Source organism: Heptranchias perlo, chromosome 29 (genome assembly GCF_035084215.1).
Source record: "Heptranchias perlo isolate sHepPer1 chromosome 29, sHepPer1.hap1, whole genome shotgun sequence".
In the NCBI taxonomy this organism is placed as follows: Eukaryota; Metazoa; Chordata; class Chondrichthyes; order Hexanchiformes; family Hexanchidae; genus Heptranchias; species Heptranchias perlo.
In genome coordinates, this window is record NC_090353.1 from 38,058,534 (window position 1) to 38,075,046 (window position 16,513).

At 51.0% G+C, this 16,513-nt stretch overlaps 1 protein-coding gene across 1 annotated transcript; it reads right to left on the minus strand.

Annotated features, from left to right (window-relative positions):
* Window positions 1–673: 673 nt before the first annotated feature.
* kxd1 (KxDL motif containing 1) lies at window positions 674–11,800 on the minus strand. The gene is made up of 5 exons (XM_067968605.1): window positions 11,697–11,800; window positions 11,203–11,329; window positions 9,463–9,615; window positions 6,617–6,663; window positions 674–1,258 (listed from the first exon to the last, which is right to left on the minus strand). Exons 2-5 carry the CDS (start codon window positions 11,316–11,318, stop codon window positions 1,020–1,022), a joined length of 555 nt encoding a protein of 184 aa, XP_067824706.1. The 5' UTR covers window positions 11,319–11,329; window positions 11,697–11,800; the 3' UTR covers window positions 674–1,019.
* Between the last annotated feature and the right edge of the window lie 4,713 nt (window positions 11,801–16,513).

The following is a 16,513-nucleotide window of genomic DNA, read 5'->3' on the forward strand; positions in this document are numbered from 1 at the left end:
GGCGCTATATAAATGCAAGTTGTTGTTGTAGTCCTGTGGGATAATGGTGGACGCGGGCAGTCCAGCTGTGGTGTCATCTGAACATCTGGAACGTGGGTCCTCTTGCAAGCAATCCTGTGATAAGGAAGCAGTGAAAGCTGTCCTGTAATTCTCAGCAGCGTGCCTTTAATGGCTCCCTTCCTGAAGGACAATAACTTACTGACCTTAAGTTCCACACTTGAAGTGGGGAGCTTAGTGCAGGAGCAGCATAAGAGAACAGAAGATGTGGACTCCCCCATGAGACTGGAGTGTGAGGGACATCTAACGGTGAACATGGTGTGAGCACAGACAGCACCAGCGGGCCAGGACAGGAATCCTGCACAGCGAGTCCAGCCCGTGACAGTTTTCTGGCCCTTTCACCCACAGGAATTCCCATCTGTTTCAGAATCTTGTACATCCTGAGGCTTTTCTCATTGATTTTTTGAATAAGGACATGGCGACGTTAAACAGACAATGGACAGTCACACTGCTGCCCACGTATCTCCCCAAGGCCCACACCGTCCGGTCACTATAAGCTCAGTATAGGAGAGGACAGGATGGCAGGGACGTATCACCCAGCAGCCAGTCTCAGCACGCAGCTATCATTAACCCTTCCCACCTGACATTGGAACACATTCCATCCCATCAGTCTCAGTGCTGTCCACATTTTATTGTCATATTTTACATTTTAATCATAAATCCACAGTGCACAAATCCTAGAATCTGACATCTAGAATCAGTGTTTCACTGTAAACCACAGGCCCTCAGTGTCCCGCTGTGTGAACTCGCTGTGCACTCTGAGAAACAGTAATTCACGCTGCAATAAAAAACAAGAAAAACAGCAAACACTTGAAGACACTTCATTTCTCCTCCGCCTGTAACTTCAGCCACGACAGTAACAGACAAAGCTTCTGTGAGCCTGGTCCCTGACTCTGGCGTCTCCGGGCTGTCTCCAGCCCTCCCGATGGAGGTGGCACATTATCCAGGTGCATGATTAGCATCTACTCTCCCCCACCCTCCCTCACCAGCTTCTCGTGTCCATCAGTCTGTCCTGTAATCCCCAGAGTCCCCAAGGGTCCCTGTGAAGTGTCAGAGTCCCCGCTTGCTCCAGTAGAGAGTAACGTCGGGCTGGTATTACTCGAGTCCGAGCTCAGGTCCAAAGTGGCAGAGAGCGACAGCAAGCACTTTGGGATAGGATCAAAATCCTCATCATCTTCCCCAACCAGAGACTCGTGGACATCTAGCCCCAAAAAACAGAAGCAAGGATCAGTGAGAACTTCTCTCCACACCTAACACACAGCAACCCAAGCAACAGGCCTCGCTCACAGGCCATTGCCACAAGTACAAAGGCCTGAGCAACACAGGCTTAGCAACTGAAATAAGGCCACACACACCATTCCTTTCATCACCATATCCCCCGTCATCATTCCGCATAATGTAGAAAGCCTAGAGGAGTATAGAAAGTGCAGGGGTGAAATTAAAAAGGAAATTAGGAAAGCAAAGAGAGGGCATGAAAAAATATTGGCAAGTAAAATCAAGGAAAACCCAAAGATGTTTTATAAATACATAAAAAGCAAGAGGATAACTAAGGAAAGAGTAGGGCCTATTAGAGACCAAAAAGGTAAACTATGTGTGGAGGTGGAAGATGTGGGTATGGTTCTTAATGAATACGTTGCATCTGTCTTCACAAAAGAGAGGGACGATGCAGAGATTGTAGTTAAGGAGGAGGAGTGTGAAATATTGGATGAGATAATCATAGTGAGAGAGGAAGTATTAAGGGGATTAGCATCTTTGAAAGTGGATAAAAATTGCCAGGGCCGGATGAAATGTATCCCAAGCTGTTAAGAGAAGCCAGGGAGGAAATAGCGGAGGCTCTGACCATCATTTTCCAATCCTCACTGCATACAGACGTGGTGCCGGAGGATTGGAGGACTGCTAATGTTGTACCGTTGTTTAAAAAGGGAGAGACCAAATAATTACAGGCCAATCAGTCTAACGTCGGTGGTGGGCAAATTATTGGAAAAATTCTGAGGGACAGGATAAATCGTCATTTAGAAAGGCACGGACTAATCAAGGACAGTCAGCACGGATTTGTTAAGGGAAGGTTGTGTCTGACTAACTTGATTGAATTTTTTGAGGCGGTAACAAGGAGGGTCGATGAGGGTAGTGCAATTGATGTTGTCTACATGGATTTTAGTAAGGCTTTCGACAAGGTTCCACATGGCAGACTGGTCAGAAAAGTAAAAGCCCATGGGATCCAAGGGAAAGTGGCAAGTTGGATCCAGAATTGGCTCAGTGGCAGGAAGCAAAGGGTAATGGTCGACGGGTGTTTTTGAGACTGGAAGGCTGTTTCCAGTGGGGTTCCACAGGGCTTGGTACTGGGTCCCTTGCTTTCTGATATATATTAATGATTTGGACTTAAATGTAGGGGGCATAATTAAGAAGTTTGCAGATGATACAAAAATTGGCCGTGTGGTTGATAGTGAGGAGGAAAGCTGTAGACTGCAGCAAGATATCAATGGCCTGGTCAGGTGGGCAGAAAAGTGGCAAAGGGAATTTAATCCAGAGAAGTGTGAGGCAATGCATTTGGGGAGAGCAAACAAGGCAAGGGAATACACAATAAATGGGAGGATACTGAGAGGTGTAGAGGAAGTGAGGGACCTTGGAGTGCATGTCCACAGATACCTGAAGGTAGCAGGACAGGTAGATAAGGTGGTTAAGAAGGCATACAGGATACTTTCCTTTATTAGCAGAGGCATAATACAAGAGCAGGGATGTTATGCTGGAACTGTATAAAACATTAGTTAGGCCACAGCCAGAGTACTGCGTACAGTTCTGGTCACCACATTACAGAAGAGGGTACAGGGGAGATTTACAAGGATGTTGCCAGGACTGGAGAATTTTAGCTATGAGGAAAGACTGGATAGGCTGGGGTTGTTTTCTTTGGAACAGAGGAGGCTGAGGGGAGATTTAATTGAGTTGTATAATATTATGAGGGGCCCAGATATAACATCGAGCGGGAGGAGGTATTGGCAGTTTTAGCAGGCCTAAAAATGGATGAATCCCCAGGCCCGGACGAAATGTATCCCAGGCTACTGTGTGAGGCAAAGGAGGAGATTGTGGGGGCTCTAACACATATATTCAGAACCTCTCTGGCCACAGGGGATGTGCCAGAGGACTGGAGAACCGCTAATGTAGTACCATTATTCAAGAAGGGGAGTAGGGAAAAACTGGGGAACTACAGGCCAGTGAGCCTAACATCAGTGGTAGGAAAATTATTGGAAAAAATTCTGAAGGACAAAATTAGTCTCCACTTGGAGAAGCAAGGATTAATCAGGGATAGTCAACATGGCTTTGTCAAGGGAAGATCATGTCTGACTAATTTGATTGAATTTTTTGAGGGGGTGACTAGGCGTGTGGATGAGGGTAACGCAGTGGATGTGGTATACATGGATTTCAGTAAGGCCTTCGATAAAGTCCCCCACAGGAGACTGGTCAAGAAGGTACGAGCCCATGGAATCCAGGGTGCCTTGGCACTTTGGATACAAAACTGGCTTAGTGGCAGAAGGCAGAGGGTGATGGTCGAAGGTTGTTTTTGTGACTGGAAGCCTGTGGCCAGTGGGGTACCACAGGGATCGGTGCTGGGTCCCTTGCTGTTTGTGGTCTACATTAATGACTTGGATATGAATGTAAAAGGTATGATCAGTAAGTTCGCTGATGATACAAAAATTGGTAGGGTGGTAAATAGCGAGGAGGATAGCCTCAGTCTGCAGGACGATATAGATGGGTTGGTCAGATGGGCGGAACAGTGGCAAATGGAATTTAACCCGGAAAAGTGTGAGGTGATGCACTTTGGAGGGACTAACAAGGCAAGGGAATACACAATGAATGGGAGGACCCTAGGCAAGACAGAGGGTCAGAGGGATCTTGGTGTGCAAGTTCACAGATCCCTGAAGGCAGCGGAACAGGTAGATAAGGTGGTAAAGAAGGCATATGGGATACTTGCCTTTATTAGCCGAGGCATAGAATATAAGAGCAAGGAGGTTATGATGGAGCTGTATAAAACACTGGTTAGGCCACAGCTGGAGTACTGTGTGCAGTTCTGGTCGCCACACTACAGGAAGGATGTGATCGCTTTGGAGAGGGTGCAGAGGAGATTCACCAGGATGTTACAGGGCTGGAGCGCTTCAGCTATGAAGAGAGACTGGGAAGATTGGGTTTGTTTTCCTTGGAGCAGAGGAGGCTGAGGGGGGACATGATTGAGGTGTACAAAATTATGAGGGGCACAGATAGGATGGATACTAAGGAGCTTTTTCCCTTCGTTGAGGGTTCTATAACAAGGGGACATAGATTCAAGGTAAAAGGCGGGAGGTTTAGAGGGGATTTGAGAAAGAACTTTTTCACCCAGAGGGTGGTTGGAGTCTGGAACTCACTGCCTGAAAGGGTTGTGGAGGCAGGAACCCTCACAACATTCAAGAAGCATTTGGATGAGCACTTGAAATGCCATAGCATACAAGGCTACGGACCAAATGCTGGAATATGGGATTAGAGTAGACAGGGCTTGATGGCCGGCACGGACACGATGGGCTGAAGGGCCTCTATCCGTGCTGTATAACTCTATGACTCTATGATAGAGTGGATAGGAAGGACCTATTTCCCTTAGCAGAGGGGTCAGTGACCAGGGGGCATAGATTTAAAATAATTGGCAGAGGATTAGAGGGGAGCGGAGGAGAAATTATTTCACACAGAGGGCGGTGGGGTCTGGAACTGCCTGAAAGGGTGGGAGAGGCAGAAACCCTCATCGCCGGCACAGACACGAAAGACCGAATGGCCTCCTTCTCTTCTATAAATTTCTATGATTCTACAATCCCTCCACTCCCACCCCCACCCTCCACTCCACCCCACCCTCACCATCGAGCAGTGTCTCTATACACAGTCACTGGGGAGAGGTAGTATGCACCCCAAACTCTCTCATGGTTCAGTACAACTTCTGATTGAAAGGTTAAACTGGATAATTACTCTCTGAAAGATGAATCCCACAATTAGTTAAACCCAATAAAGCAGCCAAGGCCACTCACTGCAGCCCAGGGTGACTCTCAGAGACTTTATCTGTTTGGTGAACTCCTCCTGGTCCCACAATCCCAAGAGGGAGCTGAAGACAAACACCTAATTTCAGCATCAAACAGTGTGTCGATGGTTGTGTTTATTATTTACTTAATTCTTGCACAAATTAGACCGAAGGTTTGTGATTACAAACATTCGCTTTTATTTTTGACTCAATACGGATTTATTTGATTATTTGAGGGGTCACAGTCTCAGGATACGGGGTAGGACATTTAGGACTGAGATGAGGAGAAATTTCTTCACTCAGAGGGTGGTGAACCTGTGGAATTCTCTACCACAGGAGGCTGTGGAGGCCAAGTCACGGAATATATTTAAGAAGGAGCTCGATAGATTTCTAGACACAAAAGGCATCAAGGGGTATGGGGAGAGAGCGGGAATATGGTATTGAGATAGAGGATCAGCCGTGATCATATCGAATGGCGGAGCAGGCTCGAAGGGCCGAATGGCCTACTCCTGCTCCTATTTTCTATCTATGTTTCTGATCCAAATTCAAGAATTAAAAAAAAATAATTCCTGGGATGTGGGCGCCGCACTTATTGCCCATCCCGAGTTGCCCTGAGAAGGTGGTGATGGGCTTTCTCCTTCAACTCTGCAGTCCGTGTGGTGAAGTGTGAAAAAGAATAAGTCTGATTCTCGAGATCGCTCAAAGCCAAAGACTCCTGTGTGTCTGTGGGACTCTCCTACAGGCCCTGGATCCGGTTAAATGTCTGCAGGACTCTCCTACGGGTCCCGTATCCGGTTAAATGTCTGCGGGACTCTCCTACGGGTCCCGTATCTGGTTAAATGTGTGTGGGACTCTCCTACGGGTCCCGTATCCGGTTAAATGTCTGTGGGACTCTCCTACGGGCCCCGTATCCGGTTAAATGTCTGTGGGACTCTCCTACGGGTCCCGTATCCGGTTAAATGTCTGTGGGACTCTCCTACGGGCCCCGTATCCGGTTAAATGTCTGTGGGACTCTCCTACGGGTCCCGTATCCAGTTAAATGTGTGTGGGACTCTCCTACGGGTCCCGTATCCAGTTAAATGTCTGCAGGACTCTCCTACGGGTCCCGTATCCAGTTAAATGTGTGTGGGACTCTCCTACGGGTCCCGTATCTGGTTAAATGTGTGTGGGACTCTCCTACGGGTCCCGTATCCGGTTAAATGTCTGTGGGACTCTCCTACGGGCCCCGTATCTGGTTAAATGTCTGTGGGACTCTCCTACGGGTCCCGTATCCAGTTAAATGTCTGTGGGACTCTCCTACGGGTCCCGTATCCAGTTAAATGTGTGTGGGACTCTCCTACGGGTCCCGTATCCAGTTAAATGTCTGCAGGACTCTCCTACGGGTCCCGTATCCAGTTAAATGTGTGTGGGACTCTCCTACGGGTCCCGTATCCAGTTAAATGTCTGCAGGACTCTCCTACGGGTCTCGTATCTGGTTAAATGGGTCATTGACGTCTGTGCAAAATGTCCATTTCCCCTGAACATACTCACTGCTGAATGCTTCCGGGTGCTGCTTTGCGAGTTTGTCCTTCAGAGTCCTACAGGGAAAAAACACAAAACAACCAACTGATCAGGCAAATTCTTCTGCTAATTTTAGCCATTTGTCTGAACCAGTTGCTGGGACTTCTACCACAAACTCAGAGTGCTCTGACCCGTATACAGCAACGCTGCGTGCACCCAGTTGCTGAGCATGGCCTGCAGTCACCAGACGATGTCTCTGTATTCCTGCAGTGACCGGATGCCCTCCAGTGGCAGAAAGCAGCACTTCAGTGGAGTGGTTAATACCAGGAGGTTTCTTCAAACACTTCTTTTCTCTCCCAAATCTGCCCCCCTCCAAAGACACTGACTCCTCCTGGGGTGCAGGTCCCCCAGGGTGCAGCAACGATGGATTTGGGGGGGGGAAGGGGGGAGGAGAAGTGTTGGAGAAGTTATACGGGGCCCGTAGGAGAGTCCCGCAGACATTTAACCGGATACGGGACCTGACAGTAACCACACTGTAGGACAGGATATACAGGAAGAAATAATGGGGGCTTGTGAGAAAGGAACAGCGATAATCATGGGTGATTTTAATCTACATATAGATTGGAAGAATCTGATTGGCAAAGGTAGCCTGGAAGATGAGTTCATTGAGTGCTTTCAGGACAGTTTCTTAGAGCAGCACGTTCTAGAGCCAACCAGAGAGCAGGCTATTCTAGATCTGGTAATGTGTAATGAGACAGGATTAATTAATGACCTCATTGTAAAGGAGACTCTAGGTAGCAGTGATCATAATATGATTGAATTTCGCATTCAGTTTGAGGGAGAGAAGAGTAAGTCTAAGACTAGTGTTTTAAACTTAAATAAGGTCAATTATGAGGGCATGAAGTCAGAGCTGGCTAAAGTGAACTGGGAACTTAGGTTAAAGGACAGGTCAGTAGAGATGCAGTGGCAGACATTTAATGAGATATTTCATAACACTCAGCAAAGATACATTCCAGTGAGAAAGAAAGACTCTCGGGGAAGGACGTACCGTCTGTGGCTAACTAAGGAAGTTAAAGATAGTATCAAATTGAAAGAAAAAGCATACAATTCCACGAAGATTAGTGGCAGGTCAGAAGATTGGACAGAATATAAAAAACAGCAAAGAATGACTAAAAGAATAATAAGGAGGGAGAGATTAGAGTACAAGAGAAAGCTAGCTAGAAATATAAAAACAATAGTAAGAGTTTCGACAGGTATTTAAAAAGGAAAAGAGTAAGTGAAGTGAGTGTTGGTCCTCTCGAGAGTGAGTCTGGGGAATTAATAATGGGGAATAAGGAAATGGCGGATGAATTGAACAGATATTTTGCGTCCGTCTTCACTGTAGAGGATACAAATAACATGCCAGAAATAATTGGTAATCAAGAGGTGAAAGGGAGGGAGGAACTTAAAACATTTACAATCACCAGGGAAAGGGTTCCGAAAAAAATATTGGAACTAAAAGCTGACAAATCCCCAGGTCCTGACGGACTTCATCCTAGGGTCTTAAAAGAAGTGGCTGCAGAGATAGTAGATACATTGGTATTAATTTTCCAAAATTCCCTAGATTCTGGAAGGGTCCCATCAGATTGGAAAATAGCGACTGTAACTCCTCTATTCAAGAAAGGAGGGAGACAGAAAGCAGGAAACTACAGGCCAGTTAGCTTAACATCTGTCATAGGGAAAATGCTAGAATCTATTATTAAGGAGGTTATAGCAGGGCACTTAGAAAATCTCATTGCAATCAGGCAGAGTCAACACAGCTTTGTGAAAGGGAAATCGTGTTTGACTAATTTATTAGAGTTCTTTGAGGAAGTAACAAGCAACGTGGATAAAGGGGATCCTGTGGATGTGGTGGACTTGGATTTCCAGAAGGCTTTTGACAAGGTGCCAAATCAAAGGCTATTACACAAAATAAGAGCTCATGGTGTAGGGGGTAACATATTAGCATGGATAAAGGATTGGTTAGGAATGTTGCCATTTATTGCAAGGCGAATGGAATATAAAAGTCGAGATGTTTTGCTACAGTTGTACAGAGCATTGGTGAGACCACATCTAGAATACTGTGTGCAGTTTTGGTCTCCTTATTTAAGAAAGGACGTAATTGTTTTGGAGGCGGTTCAGAGAAGGTTCACTCAACTGATTCCTGGGATGAGGGGGTTATCTTATGAGGAAAGGTTGGACAAGTTGGGCCTGTATACACTGGAGTTTAGAGGAATGAGAGGTGATCTTATTGAAACATATAAGATCCTGAGGGGACTAGAAGGGGTAGATGCTGAGGGGATGTTTCCCCTTGTGGGAGAGACTAGAACTCGGGGCCACAGTTTAAAAATAAGGGGTCTCCCATTTAAGACGGAGATGTGGAGAATTTTTTCTCTCAGGGTGGTGAGTCTGTGGAACTCCCTTCCCCAGAGAGCGGGGGAGGCAGGGTCATTGAATATTTTTAGGGCTGAGTTAGATAGATTCCTGATTAACAAGGGAGTCAAAGGTTATAGTAGGTAGACGGGAAAGTAGGGTTGAGGTCACAATCAGATCAGCCATGATCTTATCAAATGGCAGAGCAGGCTCGAGGGGCCGAATGGCCTACTCCTGCTCTTAATTCGTGTGTTGATATGTTTAAATGTGGAGCTGATGAAAGGTTGGAGAACTGTTGGTGTTGTTGTGCTGAGATAGGGACAAGAGTATTATATCACCAAGGTGGCAATCAGCAGTTTTATTAAATACCAAATATTGTAAACTCCTGTCACCCCCCCTCCGACTCTGCACTGGGCTGGGGGACGGGGCAGTGCAGGCCCCCTCTCCAATCACTCACAACCGCTGTTCAATTTCTGACATTGTACCTTATTCGCCTGAAGATATTATCGAGATCCTTTTTCATCTCCACGAGCGCCCTGGTGTGGTGCTGGTATCGTTCAGTCATCTGGTGCAGACGGACACTCGACAAGTTGTTGAAGTTCAGTAACATCTCGTTCGTCTTCTCAAAACGGTCCAACCTGATAGAGGTGAAAGGTGAATGACACGAGCAGCAACGTCTAAACACCTCACCGTGTAGCACCCCCATCGCCCAGTGAGAGTCGGTGTGTGTGGGACCCGCACCCCAGTGAGAGTCGGTGTGTGTGGGACCCGCACCCCAGTGAGAGTCGGTGTGTGTGGGACCCGCACCCCAGTGAGAGTCGGTGTGTGTGGGACCCGCACCCCAGTGAGAGTCGGTGTGTGTGGGACCCGCACCCCAGTGAGAGTCGGTGTGTGTGGGACCCGCACCCCAGTGAGAGTCGGTGTGTGTGGGACCCGCACCCCAGTGAGAGTCGGTGTGTGTGGGACCCGCACCCCAGTGAGAGTCGGTGTGTGTGGGACCCGCACCCCAGTGAGAGTCGGTGTGTGTGGGACCCGCACCCCAGTGAGAGTCGGTGTGTGTGGGACCCGCACCCCAGTGAGAGTCGGTGTCGGTGGGACCCGTACCCCAGTGAGAGTCGGTGTGTGTGGGACCCGTACCCCAGTGAGAGTCGGTGTGTGTGGGACCCGTACCCCAGTGAGAGTCGGTGTCCGTGGGACCCGTACCCCAGTGAGAGTCGGTGTCCGTGGGACCCGTACCCCAGTGAGAGTCGGTGTGTGTGGGACCCGTACCCCAGTGAGAGTCAGTGTCTGTGGGACCCGTACCCCAGTGAGAGTCGGTGTGTGTGGGACCCGTACCCCAGTGAGAGTCGGTGTCTGTGGGACCCGCACCCCAGTGAGAGTCGGTGTGTGTGGGACCCGTACCCCAGTGAGAGTCGGTGTCTGTGGGACCCGTACCCCAGTGAGAGTCGGTGTGTGTGGGACCCGTACCCCAGTGAGAGTCAGTGTCTGTGGGACCCGCACCCCAGGGAGAGTCGGTGTCTGTGGGACCCGTACCCCAGTGAGAGTCAGTGTGTGTGGGACCCGTACCCCAGTGAGAGTCGGTGTGTGTGGGACCCGTACCCCAGTGAGAGTCAGTGTCTGTGGGACCCGTACCCCAGTGAGAGTCGGTGTCTGTGGGACCCGTACCCCAGTGAGAGTCGGTGTCTGTGGGGGACCCGTACCCCAGTGAGAGTCAGTGTCCGTGGGACCCGTACCCCAGTGAGAGTCGGTGTGTGTGGGACCCGTACCCCAGTGAGAGTCGGTGTGTGTGGGACCCGCACCCCAGTGAGAGTCGGTGTGTGTGGGACCCGTACCCCAGTGAGAGTCGGTGTCTGTGGGACCCGTACCCCAGTGAGAGTCGGTGCCGGGGGACCCGCACCCCAGTGAGAGTCGGTGCCGGGGGACCCGTACCCCAGTGAGAGTCGGTGTCTGGGGGACCCGTACCCCAGTGAGAGTCGGTGCCGGGGGACCCGTACCCCAGTGAGAGTCGGTGCCGGGGGACCCGTACCCCGGAGTCCGGGACTTCAGGAGGAGCCGAGGGTGTTTTATTTTGTAGTTATTACATTAGTTTTGACAGGTCCCCCGCCCCGTGCCGCCCGCTCCCCCCGGGCCCGGGCCTCCGTTACCCGCTCCCCCCGGGCCCGGGCCTCCGTTACCCGCTCCCCCCGGGCCCGGGCCTCCGTTACCCGCTCCCCCCGGGTACTCACATGTGTCTCTGCGCCTGGACGATCGCGTTCACATCCTCGCGGTTGACCATACTCAATATCCGGCTGCAGAAAACCCCGGAGGCGGAGGCGGAGGCGGCGGGGGCCGGGGATTCCATCACTGCCCGGCCTCGGGAAACAAACACACAATAATTCACTCAGGAGATCGGCCCGGCCCCGGACCCCAAACCCGAGACCCAGGCCCCGGACTCGATTCTGACCCCAGACCCCAGGCCCCGGACTCGATTCTGACCCCAGACCCCAGGCCCCGGACTCGATTCTGACCCCAGCCCCCAGGCCCCGGACTCGATTCTGACCCCAGACCCCAGCCCCCGGCCCCCAAGCCCCGGACTCGATTCTGACCCCAGACCCCGGCCCCCAAGCCCCGGACTCGATTCTGACCCCAGACCCCGGCCCAGGCCCCAAGCCCCGGACTCGATTCTGACCCGGGCCCCGGTTTATTCGGGGCGAATCCCGATGTCCCGCCCGTGACTCACCGGCCGGGCTCCCGCACTGCTTCCGGTTCCGGGTCGCTCCCGCGCATTTAGTCCGAGTCCGGGGTCTCCCGGCCCACAATCCACGGGCAATGCGCGTCGCCGCAGAGTTCACTTCAGGTCATTCCCCCCCCCCGGGGTCACTTCAGGTCATTCCCCCCCCCCCCCGGGGTCACTTCAGGTCATTCCCCCCCCCCCCCCCCCCCCCCGGGGTCACTTCAGGTCATTCCCCCCCGGGTCACTTCAGGTCATTCCCCCCCCCCGGGTCACTTCAGGTCATTCCCCCCACCCCCCCGGGGTCACTTCAGGTCATTCCCCCCCCCCCCGGGGTCACTTCAGGTCATTCCCCCGGGGTTACTGGGGGTCACTGCCCCTCCTTACAGTAATTGTGGGGTCACGGGGTCACTGAGAGAAAGCTGCGCCGAATTGAAACGGTGAACGGGGTGATGGACGGTGATGGACGGTGATTGGACGGGTGATGGACGGTGATTGGACGGTGATGGACGGTGATGGACGGTGATTGGACGGTGATGGACGGTGATGGACGGTGATTGGACGGTGATTGGACGGTGATTGGACGGTGATTGGACGGTGATGGACGGTGATTGGACGGTGATTGGACGGTGATGGACGGTGATGGGACGGTGATTGGACGGTGATGGACGGTGATTGGACGGTGATGGACGGTGATGGACGGTGATGGACGGTGATTGGACGGTGATGGACGGTGATTGGACGGTGATGGACGGTGATTGGACGGTGATTGGACGGTGATTGGACGGTGATGGACGGTGATGGACGGTGATTGGACGGTGATGGACGGTGATGGACGGTGATTGGACGGTGATGGACGGTGATGGACGGTGATTGGACGGTGATGGACGGTGATTGGACGGTGATTGGACGGTGATGGGACGGTGATTGGACGGTGATGGACGGTGATGGGACGGTGATGGACGGTGATTGGACGGTGATGGACCGGTGATGGACGGTGATTGGACGGTGATGGACGGTGATGGACCGGTGATGGACGGTGATTGGACGGTGATGGACGGTGATGGACCGGTGATGGACGGTGATTGGACCGGTGATGGACGGTGATGGACGGTGATTGGACCGGTGATGGACGGTGATGGACTATAACCTGGTGTGAGATTCCTCACCGGATGAAGGAAATGGAAATTCCCCAAAACAGTGAAATCCACAATTCTCTGTAATGACCCCCCATTTCCCCATCAACCATTTTGTAACCCAATCCCTCACCGTTCCTTCCTCCCAATGCCCTTCAACATCACCATTATTACCCCCTCCTCAAAAAGCCCCATCTCTACGCTCCCCGTTTTCTCAGAGGTTCTTGAATGTGGCCACCCAGATCGTGCCCACCTCCCCCTCCCCTTTAATGTGATTCACACTCTGCCCATTGAGATGACCCAGTGACATCCTTTGTGACTGATTATGGCAGGTGACCAGTTCCCTCCTTCCTTTCCTTAATCTCACCTTGTGTTTGACATGGTCGACCTCCATTTTCCATCTCTCTTCTGTGGTCCCCTTCCCTAGCTCCCCTTTTGCTAAGTTGCACCCTGACTGACCCAATGTAACCAGTACGTCTGCAATGGTTTCTTCCCCTGTGCCCACATGCTCTTGTTTGTAGTTTCTTAAAGTTCCATCTGGTGCCGCACCCTATTCCCTGTTTACCTGCTGCCCCTCAGTAACATTATTTGTAACCATGCCGATGGTGAGTTCAGCCTCCATATTTGTATTAACGATGTCCAGCTTTACCTCAGCTCCACGATGCACTGTCCAACGTCGAGTCAAGCATGACCCAGAACTTACTCCAACCAAACCTCGGCAAAATCAAATCCATTCTGTTTAGTTCCTGCCTAAATCTCATCACTGATTACTACTCCCCAACTACTCACTCAGACTGCACAGCCTGTACTAAGCTTTAGGAAAGATTGAACAGGCTGGGGCTCTTTTCTCTAGAATCTACATCCCGGCTGTAGTGCTGAAGACTTGTGCTCCAGAAATAGCTGCACCTCTAGCCAAGCTGTTCCAGTACAGCTACAACACTGGCATCCACCCGACAATGTGGAAAATTGCCCAGGTATGTCCTGTCCACAAAAAACAGGACAAATCCAATCCGGCCAATTACCACCCCATCAGTCTACTCTCAATCATCAGCAAAGTGATGGAAGGTGTCGTCGACAGTGCTATCAAGCGGCACTTACTCACCAATAACCTGCTCACCGATGCTCAGTTTGGGTTCCGCCAGGACCACTCGGCTCCAGACCTCATTCCAGCCTTGGTCCAAACATGGACAAAAGAGCTGAATTCCAGAGGTGAGGTGAGAGTGACTGCCCTTGACATCGAGGCAGCATTTGACCGAGTGTGGCACCAAGGAGCCCTAGTAAAATTGAAGTCAATGGGAATCAGGGGGAAAACTCTCCAGTGGCTTCAGCTCTGGGCCTGTTCTCTGGAACTCTCTCCCTGAACCTCTCCCTCTCATCACCTCTCTCTCTGCACCTCCACAAGCCTCCTCTTCAATCTCACCTTCAGTCACCTCCTTAGTTTTATGTCCTCTGCCTAGATCTGTTTCTCCTGCTTGAAGTTCCCTTGGATATTTCACTGTGTTAAAGGCACCGTTGACAGTTTGTTGCCTGAATGTTCGGTGTATGTCAGTTTTTGCCAAAATCCTCAGGCCTACACCTACATTATGAATTGTTTGTTCTTTTTCCCTTTAGTTTGATCAGTGGTGGGAGAGTGGGAGAGTGGGAGAGTGATGAGAACAAACTTCCCCAAACATCAGCCCCCCCGGCAACTCTGAAAACCCGTTGGCCAGAGGGCCGAGGCGATCCCGAGACCCCGAGCCCCCATGACCTCCCCATGACCACCCTGTGACCTCCCCGTGACCTCTCTGTGAACCCCGAGCTGATGTTCCAGTTCAACAGTTGATAAATGGTTTTTGTTTTTGAACTTTGTGTACTTGAGGGACGGTCTCCACGGTAACGGCTCCAAGTCCCGTGGGGAGAGACACCCATTGAGACAGTGGGGGACGGATTATATTTTGCAGTTGCAGAAGTTGATTTATTTGATTAAATATCGGAATTTCATCGCCCCCCATGGCTGAACATCAGAAAAACCGATACCATTCCCTCCTGCTCCCTTCAGCCTTGCTCCCTACTTCCCCCCCACTGCCATCCTCAGCTCCCACTCTGGTCCCACCTTAACCCTCTCTCTGCCATGGCCCACCACCACCACCCTCCCCTCCCCTCTTCCCCTACTCCCCACCTCCACCCTCCCCTCTTCCCCTACTCCCCACCTCCACCCTCCCCTCTTCCCCTACTCCCCACCTCCACCCTCCCCTCTTCCCCTACTCCCCACCTCCACCCTCCCCTCTTCCCCTACTCTCCACCTCCACCCTACCCTCCCCTCTGCCCCTACTCCCCACCCTCCCCTCCGCCCCTACTCCACCCTCCCCTCCCCTCTGCCCCTACTCCCCCCCCCCCCCCCCCCAGTGCCCCCAATCCCCACCTCTTCCCCTACTCTCCTCCTCTGCCCCTACTCCTCCCTCTGCCCCTATTCCCCTCCCCCCCGATGGTTTAGTGGGTACAAATGCAGTGTCCAGTCCGTCCCTGAGACTGATGGACCAACAAGGGGTCAGATTCTTGATGACCTGGGGCTAGGAAGGGTCGAATGAAGCAGGATTCACTGCTCTCATCACCAAGCATTGGCCCTGCTGTAAACTGCGTGTTTGGGCGTGAGGGGGTTTCTGCTGTGATGCTCGCACAGTCAGCAGGACCCACAGAACCATTCTGCCTGCTCGAGTCAGGACTGGAACGTAAAGAAAACCTCAGTTCTCCTGGTTTGAGGGTGAGATTTCCCTGTCGGGTTTCAGCCACTCAGTGCTGAACTATCCAGTAAATACTTTGCAATTTTAGAACCGTAGAATCAGAAATGTTTACAGCACAGAAGGAGACCATTTGGCCCATCAGATCTGTGCTAGCTCTTCGACAGAGCAATTCCAAACTAATCCTATGGCCCCGCTCTCTGCCTATAGCCCTGTATCTTCTTGTTTCAATATTTATCCAATTTTCATTTAAAGATGGTCTGTGCCTCAACCACTTCCTGTGACAAAGCATTGCACACTCCAACATTCCTGAGTAAAGGACATTCTCCCCACCTCCCCCCTCACTCAGTGACACATTTAAAATTATGACTTAGTTACTGAAATAGTCTTTTCCTATTCAGCCGATCAAAATGCTGCATCACTTTAGCCCAGGAGAGGGAGCATCGAGAACAGAGAAATGATGAGAAGATTGGAGCAGGAGGGCTGGCTGGGTAGATTCAGGGCTGTGTCCTTTCCGGAATTCCATAAACTATTATTCTCCGATCCAGCTCTTTGGTGCTGGCTGATGAGGCCAAATAATCTTTCAGCCGTGTAATGTATTATTTAAGCTTTGCTGTGAAAGCAGTTGGCAGATCCCAGCTCTAGAGATTGTTCTGGTTATGGTGAAATTCTTTGCTGATATTTCTCGTTTTATCCCGTGGAGCTTCGAACTGAATCTTGCTGCTAAAAGCTGAAGCTTTGTAATGTCCCGAGTTAAAACCCAAATCTAGGATTGTGTCGGGGATTCAAACTGTTCCAAAGTGAGTGAGGTTTTACTCACGAGTTCCAACTGCAGCAATTGTCAGATTATCCAGAATTCCCACCTTCCTCTCCCGAAGGTACTGGGTTGAATTTCCTCTCCCCATTGCCCCGCGTTTCTGGGATGTTAGGGAGAGGAAAAAGGCTCAGAGATCTGTAATGTAGGGTCTCTGCC